At 35.3% G+C, this 16,868-nt stretch overlaps 1 protein-coding gene across 4 annotated transcripts in view; it reads left to right on the forward strand.

Annotated features, from left to right (window-relative positions):
- LOC129514595 (rotatin) overlaps positions 1 to 16,868 on the forward strand; it is a 144,807-nt gene that overhangs the window by 59,624 nt on the left and 68,315 nt on the right. For all 4 annotated transcript variants that reach the window (XM_055333317.1, XM_055333320.1, XM_055333318.1 and 1 more), the window contains 5 exons: positions 1,007 to 1,151; positions 4,104 to 4,258; positions 8,215 to 8,434; positions 14,936 to 15,064; positions 15,716 to 15,823. In XM_055333317.1, the coding sequence (XP_055189292.1) occupies positions 1,007 to 1,151; positions 4,104 to 4,258; positions 8,215 to 8,434; positions 14,936 to 15,064; positions 15,716 to 15,823 (757 nt within the window). The remainder of the gene's footprint in view (positions 1 to 1,006; positions 1,152 to 4,103; positions 4,259 to 8,214; positions 8,435 to 14,935; positions 15,065 to 15,715; positions 15,824 to 16,868) is intronic.

Raw genomic sequence — 16,868 nt, forward strand, 5'->3', positions numbered from 1 at the left:
TTTTATTTTGTTTTCACTTTTTTTTTTTTTAGATTTTATTTATTTATTCATGAGAGACACACAGAGAGAGAGAGAGGCGCAGAGACACAGGCAGAAGGAGGAGGCTCCATGCAGGGAGCCCGACATGGGACTCGATCCCGAGTCTCCAGGATCACACCCTGAGCTGCAGGTGGCGCTAAACCACTGAGCCACTGGGGCTGCCTTGTTTTTACTTTTGTTTGTTCTTAAGAAAATTTTCTCATTTTTCTTTTTACCCTGAATTCATGAAATTGCCATGTGGAGATCCTTTAGTAGTTGTTGGGAAAGCTCTAGCTTGTAAATTTAACATGTTTAACTGGTAGCAGATGGCTACATTTGAAACAAATAAGACTGACATGTAGCTATTGCCAGCAGTTTTACATTTTAATCTTCATGTGAATTTAGTCTAAGATGCATAACTTTCTATTAAACATAAAGTGTGCGGTTTTCAAAATGTAAGGTTAAATGAATTTCCAAGATGTGAATTCAAAATGTATCTTTCACAATTCGGATACCTAATCTGGCTTTTCCAGTGGTGTGCTGGAATCCTCCAGTACTTCCTTGTGAGAGAGCTGGCAGGTGAATATCAGGATTTGTCTAAGTTAGTTATTAAAACATAGCTGTTATTAAAAATGAAATTGAATAAACTTAGAGAATTTAAATAAATTATGAGAAAAATGAAGGTAATCATGTAAATATCATCACTTCCAGAGTATTTTATAACATTTTACTAATATCTGTATGTTCTTGAGGTTATGTATAGCTATTATATCTTTATTACAAAAATGCCATATAATGGTGTGCTGCTGTGCCATCTCTCCACAACTGTGTTATGTTGGTGGCTTACAGTCAGCCATGGGGATATATTTACACTATGGAAATTGGCAAATGCAAGAAATCATTCTACTGCTTACCTGGTTGTTAAATATTTATCAGCACACCACTTACTGTAAAGAGCTAGAAACCATAATTGTCTTTTTTATTATAGATTTTTACAGGTACTTCCTGCTTGCACTGAAGATGAGAAACTGCTAATAGATATCATACATTTTTTAAATAAGTTACTGAAGGAACAAAGAAAAAACTCATCAGTGGAACTTCTAAACTGGCTTCTAGAATTACTTCTTAGACATGTAAGTGTTATTAAGGAATTGGATTTTAGGTCTGACAAATGATTTATTGGTAAAAATTAGTGATGCTATAATGAAAAAGTATAATTTTTTATATAGCCCATGTTTAGTAAAGTAGTCTTTGTGTTGTATGAAAGTGTTTACTTAAAACTTTGGAGTAGAGAAGGTTTTTCCAAGAAGATAAGGTAGGACCTATAAAGAAATCTATAATATGACTACATAAAAATAACATGGCAGTGAATGTACTCTGCGAGGAGTACATTCTGTGGGGTGGAGAGGACAGAGAACAAAGATTTTCTGCAGGTAGGAACAATAGGTATGATGAGGAAACAAAATAAGAAGGCAGAGTTAGACAGTCATGGTGGGATGCTACTTTAAATACGATGGTCAGAGAGAAGGCTCGCTGCTTTGACCAAGATTTGACCAGCACACTGAGTTAAGTGTGGGAGTCAGCCATATAGATAAGGGAAGAACGTTCTAGCCAGGGAAGGAAAAGAGTGCAGAGGCACTTAGCTGTCAGCGCCATGTTTGAAAAACAACCAGAGGTCCATGTGGCAGCAACAGGATGAGTTGAGTATAGTGGTAGGAGATGAGATCAGAAGGATATTCTCTATTCACACATAGAGAGAGGCAGAGACACAGGGAGAGGGAGAAGCAGGCTCCATGCAGGGAGCTCAATGTGGGACTTGATCCTGGGACTCCAAGATCATGCCCTGGGCTGAAGGCAGATGCTAAACCGCTGAGCCACCCAGGTGTCCCTCATCCCATATTTTAGAAGTGATGTTGCTGAGGCTCACTGAATCTTAAAATTAACATGGAAGCCTAAGATGTGTTATAAAGGGAAAAAGTCTTAGCAAGTACCACATAAACAAGTTAGTAACAATGAGATTTTTGGGAAGAATCTTAGTTTTAGGTATATACTTATCAGAACATATTAATCTGTCAATCAGGAGTTAATTTTTTATGGGTATATCAGGATTAATAATTCATGATAGTAAAATTTTACCAAGATGTTTACATTAAAAACAGCTTTATAATTTTGTCAGTATTTATGGGAGCTGGAGGGAACGTGGGTGTAAGTCAGGTTTTCATTATTTGGGGCTAAGAATACTATAGAGTATGTATATTTTAGGATTTTTATTGTGTATTTTGATTATTTTATTCCTATATAAAACAGAAGTTGTAGTTATGTTTCATGTAATTTTATTTGATCCAAAGGAGGTATAGGATGAAAGGAAGGCTGAAAAAAAAAATGCTACTTAGGTGTGAAACTTAGTAAAGTAAGTTAAAAGCAAACCATCTGTCCCCAATACTTTCTAAAAGCTCTCAACTGTTTTCTTTATAATTGTATGCACCTGATTGAAGTATTCTGCATGTACTGCATAATTTAAACAACCTAGAATTTTCTTCCCATTTCTTTCATTTCTCCAAAAAGAATGCAGTTATTTTTAAATTGAGTTCTTTAGGGGAAGGATTTCATAACAATAATAATTATATTTTGATTTCATCTCTTTTTGTATGTTATAATATGCACAATTGATCTGACATAATACGGGGGACTGAATATTAACCAGCTTTGAAGTAAGATGATCTTCAGGTTGAATCCTTGCTTTGTTCATTTGTATGACTTTGTTTTTTTTATTTTTTTATTTTTATTTATTTATTTATTTATTTATTTATTTATTTATTTATTTATTATTTATTTATGATAGTCATACAGAGAGAGAGAGAGAGAGAGGCAGAGACATAGGCAGAGGGAGAAGCAGGCTCCATGCACCGGGAGCCTGACGTGGGATTTGATCCCGGGTCGCGCCCTTGGCCAAAGGATCGCGCCTGGGCCAAAGGCAGGCGCCCTGGGCCAAAGGCAGGCGCCAAACCGCCGCGCCACTCAGGGATCCCCATTTGTATGACTTTGGACAAGTTATTTAACCTCTTTATAAACCCATTTGCCCATCTGTAAAATTTGAAAATGTACATCGTCTAGTTTAGTCAAAAAGTGGAATCTTGTTTTCTTTCTTTTTTTAACACAGCGCCTATGACATTATAGGTGATCAATAACTATTCCATGTATCTTCAATGCGGTTGGTTAATATAACATTTTCTACTCTTGGTAGTATTGAAAATAATTACATTATATTTCTTTGGCTATTTTTTTTTGAAGTTAGAAAACAGAAAAAATTTAAGTAGCACTAGTTTTATCAAACTATCAAATTGGTAAAGATTGAAGCAGTAATAATGCTCAGCATTGGCTTGGATGCTGTGGGTCTTCTCCCACCCTGCTTAGTTGTATGTATTGGTACACGATTTGCAAAGACAAATTGGAAATATATGTTGAAAGCATTAAAACTATTTGATTTAATAATATCATTGCTTAGAATTCATACATATGGTATAGTCAGAATTGAACACCCTTCCCCACAAGTCAGTAAAATTAGAAATCACTGATTCTTTAGTAGTTGGTGTGGTAAATATTATGGTTGAAAAATAATCAGATATTAAAATGAGTTTTTTGAAGAAATAATTATAATATTAAGTTAAAAAAAAGGGGTACCAATAATGATTTTTTTTCACTTAATCTCAGTTTTGTTAACAATACAGAATTATAATTCTGTTTCTGTTTATATGCACACAAAAAAGAAAAGTGTGCACCAATATATTGATAGTGGCTATCTCTGTGAAGTGTGATCTTGGGGTTTTTTGTTTTTTCTCATTGTGCTTCTCTATATTTTACTCAGTTTTCTATAGTAGATATACTGTTCTTTTGTTGAGAAAACATAGGAAGCACCTTTTGAGTTTAGAACATAACATCTCCATTAATGCACTAGAGACCCATACCCACTGGCTAGGTAATAAAACTCTTATAGTCCAGAACATGATCTGCAATAAAAATCTTTATAGGAACAACACACAGCTCAACTAAAGAGTCAATGTTTTTTTACAAATACTATTTTTTAGAGTCCAAACCCACTGTTAGACCTGCTGGTTTTGACGGAGTCACAGGCACGAGAGGAAACAGATGACATCCAGACTGCTGTCAGGCAACAGCTCCAGAAAGAACTGATTGCTCTTTTCAATACCTTGCTGCTTAGTTTCATGGCAGTTACTGACAGGTACTGTTTGTATCATTGAAAATTTGGGGACATTGATAGAGAACCTAGTTCGCTTTGATTTCCAAAGAGTCCTACTTTTTACTTGTTTCCAATCAAGGAAGAAAGAATTCAGTAATAATCAGTTGTAGTCTGTCTTTTACTTTATTGGAGTCTCTGGTATAGCCTAATTGTAATCTCTGTCTCTGTCTCTGTGTCTCTCTCTCTCTCTCTCTCTCTCTCTCTCTCACACACACACACATACACACACACACACATACACACACAGTAATTTGCTGTCTCTAGGTTTTAGGTCTTGGTCCACTCTTAATTCTCTGAGCAGTAATACCCATTTCTATGACTTTATGACTTTTTATGTAGATGATTTTCAAGTGTGTCTCTATAGTTGACTTAAATTTGTTTTATTTTTTTTATTTTAAATTTGTTTTAATTAGATAAAATACTGCTTCAGACATTTTAAGTATATGATTGAATGGTTTTGATGTGTTCACAATGTCATTCAACTGTCACTATTTAATTCCAGAATATTTTCATTACTCTGAAAAGAAACTTTGTAACTATTAAGCAGTTCCTCCTCATTTACCCCTTACCAAACCTGTGGCAACCACTGTCTTTCTCTATGAATTTGCTTATTCTGGACATTTTATATAAATGGAATCAGACATATGTGATATTTTGTGTCTGATTTCACTTTGTGTTTTCAAGGTCCATCCGTATTGTAGCACATATCAGTACTTGTTTCTTCCTATAACTGATTAACATTTCATGTACAGATATACCACATTTTGTTTATCCATTTTTCTGTTGATGGATATTTAAGTTGTTTCTACCTTTGATTATTGTGAGTAGTGCAGCTGTGAACACTTGTGTACATGTTTTGTGTGAACATGTTTTTAGTTCTCCAGTATATACTGTACAACTAGAATTGCCAGTTCCTCTGGTAACTGAGTACTTTTTTGAAGAAATGCCAAATTGTTTTCCACAGGAGCTATGCCATTTTACATTCGCACCAGCAGTGTATGAGCATTCTAGTTTCTCAACATCCTCCCTAACACTTCTTATTATGGCCATCCTAGTAGTATAAACTGGAATCATTTTGGTTTTGATTCCATTTCCCTAATGAGAAATGATGTTGAGCATCTTTTCATGTGCTTAATGATTATTTGTATATCTTCTCTGGAGAAATGTCTATCCAAGTCCTTTGCCTGTTTTTGCATTGTTTGATTTTTTGTTATTATTGTTTAGTTGTCTTTACATATTCTGGACATCAGTCTTTATCAAATATGATTTGCAAAATTTTCTCCCATTCTGTGGGTTGTGTTTTTACTCTTTAGATAGTGTCCTTTGATGTACAAAAGTTTTTTCATCTGATGAGGTCTTCCTGTGCTCAGCTCCCAAATCTCTGCTGGAAGGAAAGACCTGATCCCACACATACTATATTTGAAAGAAACTAAAGTGTCAGAACAACCCTAGTTCAGCTCAACACCTGACTAGATCTCAAAGCTCAGTCCCTAACCCAAATCTTGTGACCAAATTGCAAACCATTTCTATGAGAAACCATTATGTACTTTGCTTTTTTTTTTTTTTTAAAGGACTTTATTTATTCATTCATGAAAGACACACACAGAGAGAGAGAGGCAGGGACACAGGCAGAGAGAGAATCAGGCTCCATGCAAGGAACCTGATGCGGGAATTGATCCTGGGACTCCGGGATCATGCCCTTGGCCCAAGGCAGACACTCAACCGCTGAGCCACCCAGGTGTCCCTGTATTTTGCTTTCAATAGCTCTTGTATACAAATGTTTGACATATAATCACGAATGAAGAGAATTGTAAAGAAGTAGGAAAATGTCTCCTGTAATTGAGAGGAAAAAAGTCATTAGAAAAAGACCCAGAAATGTCAACCATTACAAGAACTTTAAAGCTATTATTATATGTAATATTTTCAATATACATATAATAGATATTAGATGAAAAGATGGACAAGATTAGTAAAAAATATGTAGAATATCAATAGAGAAATGGAGACTGCAAAAAAGAACTAAATACTAATTTACAAATGAGAAATAGAGTTTATAAGGTAAAGAATTCATAGCGTGGGCTTAACAGCCGACCTGACATGGTATAAAAGAGGATTCGTGAATTTAGAATAGAAGTCAATAAAAATTTCACTAGAGAGAGTCACCTATGAACCTTCTGAGGTGCTGAGAATGTTTTGTTTGTTGTTATGCTTGGTGGTTACATGATTATATTCATATGGAAACCATCCTGCTGGTGTATGTAAAACACTTGTGAATTTTACCGTACGCATTTATGCCTCTTTAAAGTACTGAAGACAAGAACAAAGTGAATCCATTGGTAGTAGACTGAAATGTGTATAGAATCTCCTGGGATGCTTATTAAATATTAAGACCAGTAACTCAGGAATCTACATAGTAAGTAAGTGTCATAGGTAGTTCCTTGGGCTAGACTTTGAGAAATAGTGCTATGGACTGTTCTTTCGGTGAATGTTCTTTGGATGTTGAGAGGAACTTGCGTAGGGAGGTTGAGACCAATTGGGTGTGGAGCTTGGGGAAGGTTCACAGGAACCAGGAACTGGTGGCAGATGTGCCAGGTTCAACTGGGGTTGGTTAGATATTTGCAGGGATATCATTCCCTTTGATAGTATAGTTTTTCTTTTGGAGTGGTTAAGGTAAAAGGAGCAGAAAATGAGAATTATTTGTATGTTAATTAAAAAAATCAGAAGAACATTTTTAAAACTGTTAATTACATTACAGTGATTTTTGCACAACACATTTGAACTATGTGGGTCCACTTATACACAGATTTTTGGGGGGATAAATACAGTATAGTACAGTATATGTGTTTTCTCTAATGATTTTCTTAATATTTCCTTTCTTGGGTTGCCTGGCTGGCTCAGTTGGTAGAGCATGTAACTTTTGACTTCAGGATTGTGAGTTCAGGCCCCATGTTGGCCATAGAGCTTACTTTAAAGAAAATTTTTTTTTCTTCTCTCTAGTTTGCTTTATTGTAAGAATACAGTATTCAGTAACATACAGAATACAAGTTAATTGACTTTATGTTATCAGTAAGGCTTCTAGTCAACAGTAGGCTATTTGTTGAATTTTCAGAGAGTCGAAAAGTATACGAGGATTGTATGTTGCACATGGGGGTCAGTACCCCTAACTGCCATGTTGTTCACCAGTTATAGTGGTTTGTTGTTGACTCATGAGAAATATACATTTATACAAATAACTTTCAGGCTTTGTGTTTCTAAAACTTTAAAAACATCCAGATGACAGGTATATAAAAATTATGATCTTTAAAAAACCATACAACTATATACCTATAATACTGTGATTGGATAGGTAAAAATATAGTCAGTAGTTGTCAATTTTGGAGTGTAAAAATCTGTAAAACAAGAAATTTCAGATTTTATTCAATGTTTGTTAAACAGTGATGTACTTCTTCCAAGAATTTCATCTCTGGATCCATGCCTACGTATTGGTTTCAAGGATTTTGTTTTCTCATAAAGAGTGTTTTCTTGTTTGTTCTGTTCCTGACAGTTTCATTTAAATTATGTGTCGGACTTCAATTTCAGCTAATTAAAAATCAATTTTTAAATGATACCTAATGAATAAAAGTATAGATTTAATATATGTCAATTAAACTCATTTAAAGTACACATTTAATTTTCCATTCCAACTTTTATTTTTGGATGCTAATTACCAATATCCGTTTACATGTTTTCGATGTAATTGTAATTGGTCTTTTACATCATATGCCCTCGATGGTATTTTAATTATGTTTTCCAGTTTTAAGACTGCTACTTCTCCTGCTTCGTAGTTTTCTCACATATTAAGTTATTAGTAACCCTCTACCATCAATAAGTTAACTCACTAGGCCCATCACATTTAATGCTCTTATTGATTTCTTTTTTTCCTTTCTTTACATACACAGAAAATGCTTGGAACTTTTTTATGTTTTCCAAACACAGCTGTCTCTGAAACTGCTCCAGTGCCTGAGAGTCACAGATGCTCCTCACTTCTATGGCCTGCCATCCCTTGAGAGGACCTTGCGAGGGATGGCTCATCTCACAGCATCTCCAGGATGGAGCTCACATTCTCCTCTCACAAAGCCATTTGAAATTTGTGTTAAGTACTTGTCGGGTCTACTTGAAGTAAGTAAAAATAACCAGTTACTATAACAACAATAGTAACAACCCCCAAAGAATAGCTATTTACTATTTATTGATCACTCCCTTTGTGCCAGGCATAATGTTAAGTGCATTATATGTATCACTATATTTATTTAGTGATAAATAAATTTAGTGATTATTAATTTTAAAATAATTTATTTAAATTCAGTTTGCCAAATATAATATAACACCCAGTGCTCATCCTATCAAGTGCCCTCCTTAATGCCCGTCACCCAGTTACCCCGTCCTCTCTGCAACCTCCTTGTCCCCCTCCCCTCTGCAACCCTTTGTTTGTTTCCCAGAATTAGGAGTCTCTCATGGTTTGTCTCCTCTCTAATTTGTCCTCATTCAGTTTCCCTCCTTTCCCTTGTAGTCCCTTTCACTATTTCTTATATTCCACATATGAGTGAAGCCTGACGTTGACTCGATCCCAGGTCTCCAGGATCACACCCTGGGCTGAAGGTGGTGCTAAACCACTGAGCCACCTAGGCTGCCCCTCTTCCAATTTTCTTATGCAGCAAATGCTTTTAGGATTATTGCACGTCTTCTTTCTCATAAAACTTTTGTCAGGTTTTAATATCACAATTAGCCCACCTTTTATGTATTATTTTTTTAATATGTGGAATAATTTGGAACTTGGGATAGTTGATTTGAATTGGTAGTATTTCTTCCTTAAATGTTTAGTAGAATTTGATGATAAAGCAGTCAGACCTGCGGTTTTCTTTTGGAGAAGATTGTAAGTAAATTGAATGAAATGAAATGAATTTAAATCTAGAATTTTGAGATTTAAATTTTTTTGCATAAGTTATGTTTTTCTAGAATTTCATCTAAACATTTGAATTCATAGCTCTAAAATGATCCATCAGTGCAGCTTATTCTTTAAATGTATATCAGCTCTACAGTGAGGTCCTGTTTCATTCCAGGTACTCATTTATTCCTTCCCTCTAAGTTTTCTTGAATGGTCTTACTGCTGGTTTGTATGTTTTATTGTTATCATTCTTTTCAAAGAATGAAATTTGGCTTTGTTGATCCTCCCTTTAATGTTTTTCCCCATTTTATTAATTGCTGCTTATGCTTATTTCTTTCTCCTTTGGCTTTAATATATGGCTCTTTTTCTGTTATTTCTGAATTAAAAAAAAATTCTTTATTTACTATAGGGGTAGGGGTAGGGGAGGAGAGAGAGAAGGGAGAGAGAGAGAGTCTCCCAAGCCAACTCCGCACTGAGGGTGGAGTCCAATGCAAAGCTCAATCCCACAACCCCCTGAGATCACGACCTGAGCTAAAACCAAACTGTGGTTGGTTAACCAACTGTGCCACCCAGGTGCCCTTCTTTTTTCTGAAATTTTTAGATGGAGTCTTATTTCACTGATTTTTTTAAAAGCTTTTTTTCAAGTATTTTTAGCTCTCATTACCTTCTAATAAGCATGGCCTTAACATGATATCACATATTATGTGTCCCATTTTTATCATTTAGGTCAGTATAGTTTTTGCATAATGTAGTAAGTATAGCAATGATGTAGTTATACATAGTTCTGTAAGAGAAGAGCTTCATCAAGGTTCCCTGCCAGCCTTGCATTTATGCATGTAGTCCACAGAGACAGGGCTTGCTCTGATCTAAGTCTTAAAAAAGTTCCTGTGATCCTTCTGGAACATGAGAACATGGGGCGCTTTCGAGGAACTGCTACAAGACTGTTTCTTACTGCTTTGCTCTCTGTAGGATGTCTGTCACGAGCCTGTCTCTTACTGCCTCCTGGGTTCTGATGAGTGAGGCTTTCTGCCTCAGTTCCCTTGGAGTATAGCTGCGGGCCATAAGCAGCTTAGCTGCAGCAGGGCATGAACTCTTCCACACCAGAGTGCCCTCCTATCCACATTGCTATCATCTGGCCCTCTGTTTCAGTGTCACCCTGCAAAGGACACTGGAAGCTGGCACCTTTGGCTACTATTGCTTTTGCTATTTACGTAAGTAATGAACTGTTTGGATCTAAAAATGGCTCATTGGATTGACCAAATCCATCAGCATTGCTTGTCTTGAAAGGTTCAGTGATAGCCCAAGTTTGAATGATACTCAGAGGTTGGGATCTTTAACTGTATTAGGATGTTAGGAAAGACTCTTAGAGGAGGCAATGTAGAGGTAGGTTTTGAAACATGAATGAAATATTTGATAGTGATGGGCATTCTAGATATGGGGTGCTTTGACCAACTTGTATCCATAACTTCCTGTTCCTTTTCTTGCTGCATGTTTCTGTTTGTGGTCCAGCAGTCTACCTACCACCAGATTATCCTTTAAAAACAGAAATCCATCTATTTATTTATTTAAGATTTTATTTATTCATGAGAGACAGACACAGAGAGGGAGTAGCAGGCTCCTCTCTAGAGGAGCCTAATGTGGGACTCCATTCCCGGACCCTGGGACCACGCCCTGAGCTGAAGGCAGATGCTCAACCACTGGGCTACCGAGGCATCCCTAAAACAGAAATGTTTCAACGCAAAGCTCTTTTTAAGTGCATATGGCTCTTTGTAATCTTGCATTTTGAATCTCATCTCTGTTTTAATTTTTCCCACTACCCTGAAGTTTCCATTTAATTTGGCTCTTTTCACTAAATAAACAAGTTTATTTTAAAAGTCTATTTCTTCATATAATTTCTTTTCTTTTTCGGATGGCCATCTGTACACAAAGTTTAAGATCTCACTTATTCATTTACCTTCCTTTTAAGGAAGCCTTTCCTTATCTTCCAGATATACACACTCAGTAGAGTGACTGGTTTCCTCTTAGGCTGTACGCCAGCAGCAGTTAGTATATGCCACTATTATGGTGCTTAAGACATTGTATTTCTGTTTTGTTTAATGGGTTGATCTGTTAGACTGTGAGCTTATGAGAATTATCTTTGTATTATTTCAATTTTCCCATAGCTCTCATTATCCTAACAGTAATTTGTACATATTGGAGAAATAGTAATTTAATTTATATATGTCTTATGTGTGATTTTTAAATTTAGAATACAGTTTGAGTAATATTTAAAATGTAACATGAATGTGATGATATGTGTTTAATTTTTGTGCTTTCATTATTAAATCCAGCTTAAGGTGATGTTTGTACATTTAGCTGTAAACCATGCCTCAGATGATGTTACCTAGAATTTTTCCCAAAACTATACTTTGTTTTGTTAAAAAGATTTCAGAATCCTAAATAGTATTAGCTGTACTATAAAATTTAATATGAATTTTAATGTAGCCATTTTAATCAAATAGATTTTTTTCTTGGATAATTATAATTACTAAAAAAGTGTACACTGTCAGTATATTAATTAGTTCTTCTAAGCTTCAGTGTGTCCATGGCCAGAAGTGTATGAATTTTTAGGATAGTTATGTTAGCTTCAAGAACTTACCATAATATTTTTTAAAAAGTCAGATCCTCTAATGCATTTAAAATATAATTCAATATTTAAGTACCTAATTTACAGCATTATGTGTAATGTGATTTGTATATACTCCCTTTATAAACCTTTTGGAGCCCATCTCCTCTGTAAAGTGACTTCATTTGTTTCAGAGCAGGGATATGTGAGGGTCTGCTACAGTAGTGACTGAAGAACTTAAGTGTTAACATTGTTTATATTTGGAAACTGTCTGGATTGCTTTTATTTTTAAAATTGTGTAAGAAGAGAGATTTCAGATCACACCTTGTGTCTCAAATACCAGAACTTAAAGTGAGCTTTCGTATTGGAGAACAAAAAGGCTTCTTAGTTCTAGGTGAGAAGTCGAGGCAAAGAGGCAGTAATGTAATTCTATGTTCAGTTGTCTTTGAGGTAAGAAGAATCAGCACAATGTATTAGCAAAGGAATAGATAAAAAGTACAATCCCTGTTTATAATGTTCCATAGTTAAGAAACGCTTGATTAACAAATCTTGATTTGGTATAAACAGAAGAGCACCTTTCATGCTTTATATAAATGTGTTGGAAAGACAATCTTTTTGTCTTCACATTAAGTGACAGGAAAATAATATGAAGATGTCTGTCACTTTTGTTAGGCATTGTGGCAGAGTCCCATTAGATCTAACTTGAAATCTTTTCATAGTTACATAATTAGTAAACATTTAGATTTATTTCCTACTGGTTAGGTGTACCTTTTTAAAGAATCAAGTAAGGCTTATGTGAGTACACATTGAAACAAAGTCATTGTCGGTCCAAATGACTTACTTTATAGTTTCTCACTAAAGCTGATTCCTTTTCAGAAGGGAGCTGTATTTCTAATACAGATATTTTGTTTTTACCCAGTAAAATTTGAATAGGAATATTTGCTTTTTGTAATTGAGAAATGAGGCTTTTATACTAAGCATGATATGGGATGCCTGGGTGGCTCAGCAGTTGAGCGTCTGCCTCTGGCTCAGGACATGATCCTGGTCAGGGGATTGAGTCCTGCATCGGGCTCCCTCCAGGAAGCCTGCTTCTCCTCTGCGTACGTCTCTGCCTTTTTCTCTGTGTCTCATGAATAAATTAATGAAGTCTTTAAAAAAATAATAAACTAAACATGATATATTGTGACAGGTGAATAGACTGATAATTAAATCCTTAAAGCCAGACATATGGAATATAATTCCATGGATCTGACAAAAAGATTGAAAGGAGCTAGTACTGAAGTTCTTGGCTTGTCGCTTTTCAGCTAGTAATGAAACCACAATATAGTTCTCTCCAGTGACTTAGAGGATAGTAATAAGGACTTGGTCATTCAGGTATCTTATTACTAATATAGTCCCTTAAAGTTTTAAACTTTTAATTATAAAAAATTTCAGAAATACACATGAGGAAGGAATAGTAGAGCAGTGCCCATCATCTATAGTTTTTAACTCCTAGACAATCTCGTTTTATTTTTTAGACATAATACACACTTACTTGGTTTATGAAAATTCTAATTTGGCTCACAGATCCCAAATCATCTTCAAATAATTGCTTTTGTTAAATAAGCTGTACCTAACATTTGTGATTTATGCTATCTTTTAAAAATAATCTGTATGAGCTGAAAAAAATCCAAACTAGAAATATAGTCTTTATCTTAAGACAAAATGGCTTACTTTAAAGGATGCTGTGGTGAATAAAAGTATTCAGAGGCCTTGGGTAAACTGAAATACTTTTTATTGTATTGGTCAGATAATAAGTAGTTAAAAATTTTTTTTTAAATTATTATTATTACTATTTTTTTTAGAGAGCCCATGAGTGGGGGAGGGGGGACAGAGGGAGAGGGAGAAAGGGAATCTTAAGCAGACTCCATGCCTAGCAGAGCTCAATCTCACAACTCTGAGATTATGACCTGAGTTGAAGTCAAGAGTCAGTCACTTAACCAGTTGAGCCACCCAGGCGCCCCAGATAACAAGGAGTTTTGATTGATTGGACTTAAAATGGATTTTTCTTTTATAATGTATGGCCACCTAAATACGGTTAGCATTCCTTTTTTACTAAAATTTTGTGACTTAAGTGATAGTTCATCACTTTGAATATTTTTATGTAAGAGTTGAAAAGTGGGGCACTCAGGGTCATAATTATGCTCAAGCTCTGCATTGGGCTCTGAGTCTGGTGTGGAGTCAGCTTGAGATTTTCTCTCCTCCGTCTGCCCCTCCCCTACTGCCAGTGCTTGCTGTCTCTCAGTCTCTCTTGCTATAAAATAATCTTTTTAAAAAAGAGTTAAAAAGTTATAAAGGTTCTTGTTCAATCTGAACAAGTACTGTCCAATTTGAAGGACAATGTATGTCCTTCAAACACAGAAATGTTTCAAAAGTGTTTGCCACATATTTTAAAAGATTTTCTAAATTAGAGAATTTAAATTAGAGAAGAATTTTGCCTCAAATTGCTGTCATCTGACTCCCCTTGTCCATTCTGATTCAGTTCCTCAGTTAAGGACATATTTCTTCAGATAAGAAACATTTCTTTTGTTACTGATGGAAATGTATCAAACCCTTCAGATAATGTGGGAAACTTGAGAAAAAGTTGAGAGCCAATAATTTAAATAATGGACATATTCTTAAATATGGAATAGAAGTCTAAGATTGCTCAGAAGTGGAAAAAATGTCCATTTATATTTAAATCATTCTGAAAAATCTAGCTAACTCTGATAGTCAAAAGATTTTTGTAAAGGTAGCAATTTCTAAGTATATTTTTCAGTAAGATATGTATAAGCTCTTTTAGTTCAAGGATAGTGTAACATTTGAAAAATGTATGAGCATATTCTACATCACAAAAGTCTCCTAGGAGGATACTACACATCTTTGCACAAGTTCCAAAGGTAGAAAATTTTAAACTAAGAATATTGAATTGTGGTAACACATAACCTATAATTTACCATCGTAACCATTTTGAGCTGTATAAACTAAAAATGTTACATATACTTCATGTGGTTAGGATTCAGATCAGACAAGTTAGTAGAAAGTTACATATTTATTTTTATATACTGCTCAGGGTAAAGCCCCCATGATATTGTTTATCTTTGTTTTTCAGGTCATTACTTCTTTTTATGTGGAGCGAGGAGGAAATGCTATGTCCTTTATGGGAAAAGGGGTCACTAAGAACACAGTTCTTTGCTTGCTTCATTTATCCCACGAGATGATGGCACAGGCCCAAAGTTCGGTGAGAGCATAGCTGCTGCCTTCTGAAGAGTTGCTGGCCAAGCCAAGGAATGTGCTGTGGCTCACGCATTTCAAGTCTCTATGAAAGTGTATCTCTTGACTTTTCTTCTTACATTTTTTTTTTAAGATTTTATTTATTTATTCATGAGAAACACAGAGAGAGAGAGAGAGAGAGAGGCAGAGACACAGGCAGAAGGAGAAGCAGGCTCCATGCAGGGAGCCTGATGTGGGAGTGGATCCCGGGTCTCCAGGATCAGGCCCTGGGCTGAAGGTGGTGCTAAACCGCTGAGCCACCCGGGCTGCCCGACTTTTCTTCTTAGACAGACATGATTTTTGACTGAGAGATTTCTTAGAAGCTGTGAACCTGAATTTTATTTGAGACTTATTTTTATTGAAGTTTATGTGCTTTAGAGAACTACATTTTGTCTAAATCATGGGGTGGATAGTTCTGAAGAAAAATTGTTTTATTTAGCTTTTTAAGAAGAAGCTGAGATTTTTATTGGCTTTATTTTGATTAAATACTGAATTTAAGCCAAGTCTTAAGGACATTTTAACACTTTGTTTTGATTTTTAAAAATTCAGTTATTTGAACTTCCTCTATTTTATTCTTTGAAACTTACCTCGTGTGTCTCTTCCCTTTTTTTCACTCCAGGAGTGGATGTCACTTTGGTTTTTGCCTTTGGGCAGTCACAGTGAAGGACATGCTACCCCACAAGGATTGGCGTGGCTCATTCCATTATGGGTTGACCGAGACCCAGAGGTCAGTGTGAAGGAAAATTGAGTCCTAATGTATAGATTAGAACAAATGAAACAAGAAATATATGTATGTACATAAATTCGTATTTTCCAGTATGAGATTATTTTAGTGACCATAACTTAAACTCTTTACTCCCTCTCTTAGTCAGTTTGGGATCCATAACACATAACATGGGTGACTTGAAAAACAGGAATTTATTTTCTCATTGTTCCAGAGGCTGGATATCTGAGATTAAGGTGTCAACATGGTTGGGTTCTGGTGAGGGCTCTCCTTTTTGGCTTTCAGACAGCTGCCTTCTCACTGTATAGTCAGTGACCTTTCCTCTCTTCCTCCTTTTATAAAGCCACCAATCTTATCAGATGAGGACCCTACCCTTATGACCTCATTTAACCTTAATTATCTCCTAAAATCTCTAACAACATGGGAGTTAGGGCTTTAGCACAGCAATTTAAAGGAGACACAGTTCAGTTCAGAGCAGATCCTTTCCAGTCAAACTCATTACAGATTAAAAATAGAAAAAAAAAATCTTAGGATTTTTCACTTTTAGAAAGAACAAGTGAAAAATTAATGGAGATGTTAGCCATTTTCAAAGATTTTAGAAGGATAGCTGCCTAATGACATTTGTGTGTCATTTAATAGAATAATACCATTGCAGTGCAAAATTTTATATTATTAATAAATTTTCCAGCTTTAGCCATTTGTCCACTTACCGCTTTTTTAAAAAACCCAGGTATGATTGACATACAAAAAGCTGTACGTATTTAATGTGTACAAATTCATGCATTTGGAGATAAGTGTAACCCCTGAAATCATTACTACAGTCAATGCTGTAAACCCATCCTTCACCTACAAAGGTTTCCCCTTCTCCTCTGTGTTATTTTTATGATTAGAACACAACATAGAATTTACCCTCTTAGCAAATTTTTAAGTATACAATACTGTGAACTATGGGCACCATCCATTAGTTTTAAGCAAGAAATGATTATTTTCTATTATGCTATAAACCTTGATTTTTAGAAACACTATTTGAACCTAGAGGTTCCATTCT

This window comes from Nyctereutes procyonoides, unplaced genomic scaffold (genome assembly GCF_905146905.1).
Source record: "Nyctereutes procyonoides isolate TBG_1078 unplaced genomic scaffold, NYPRO_anot_genome, whole genome shotgun sequence".
In the NCBI taxonomy this organism is placed as follows: domain Eukaryota; kingdom Metazoa; phylum Chordata; class Mammalia; order Carnivora; family Canidae; genus Nyctereutes; species Nyctereutes procyonoides.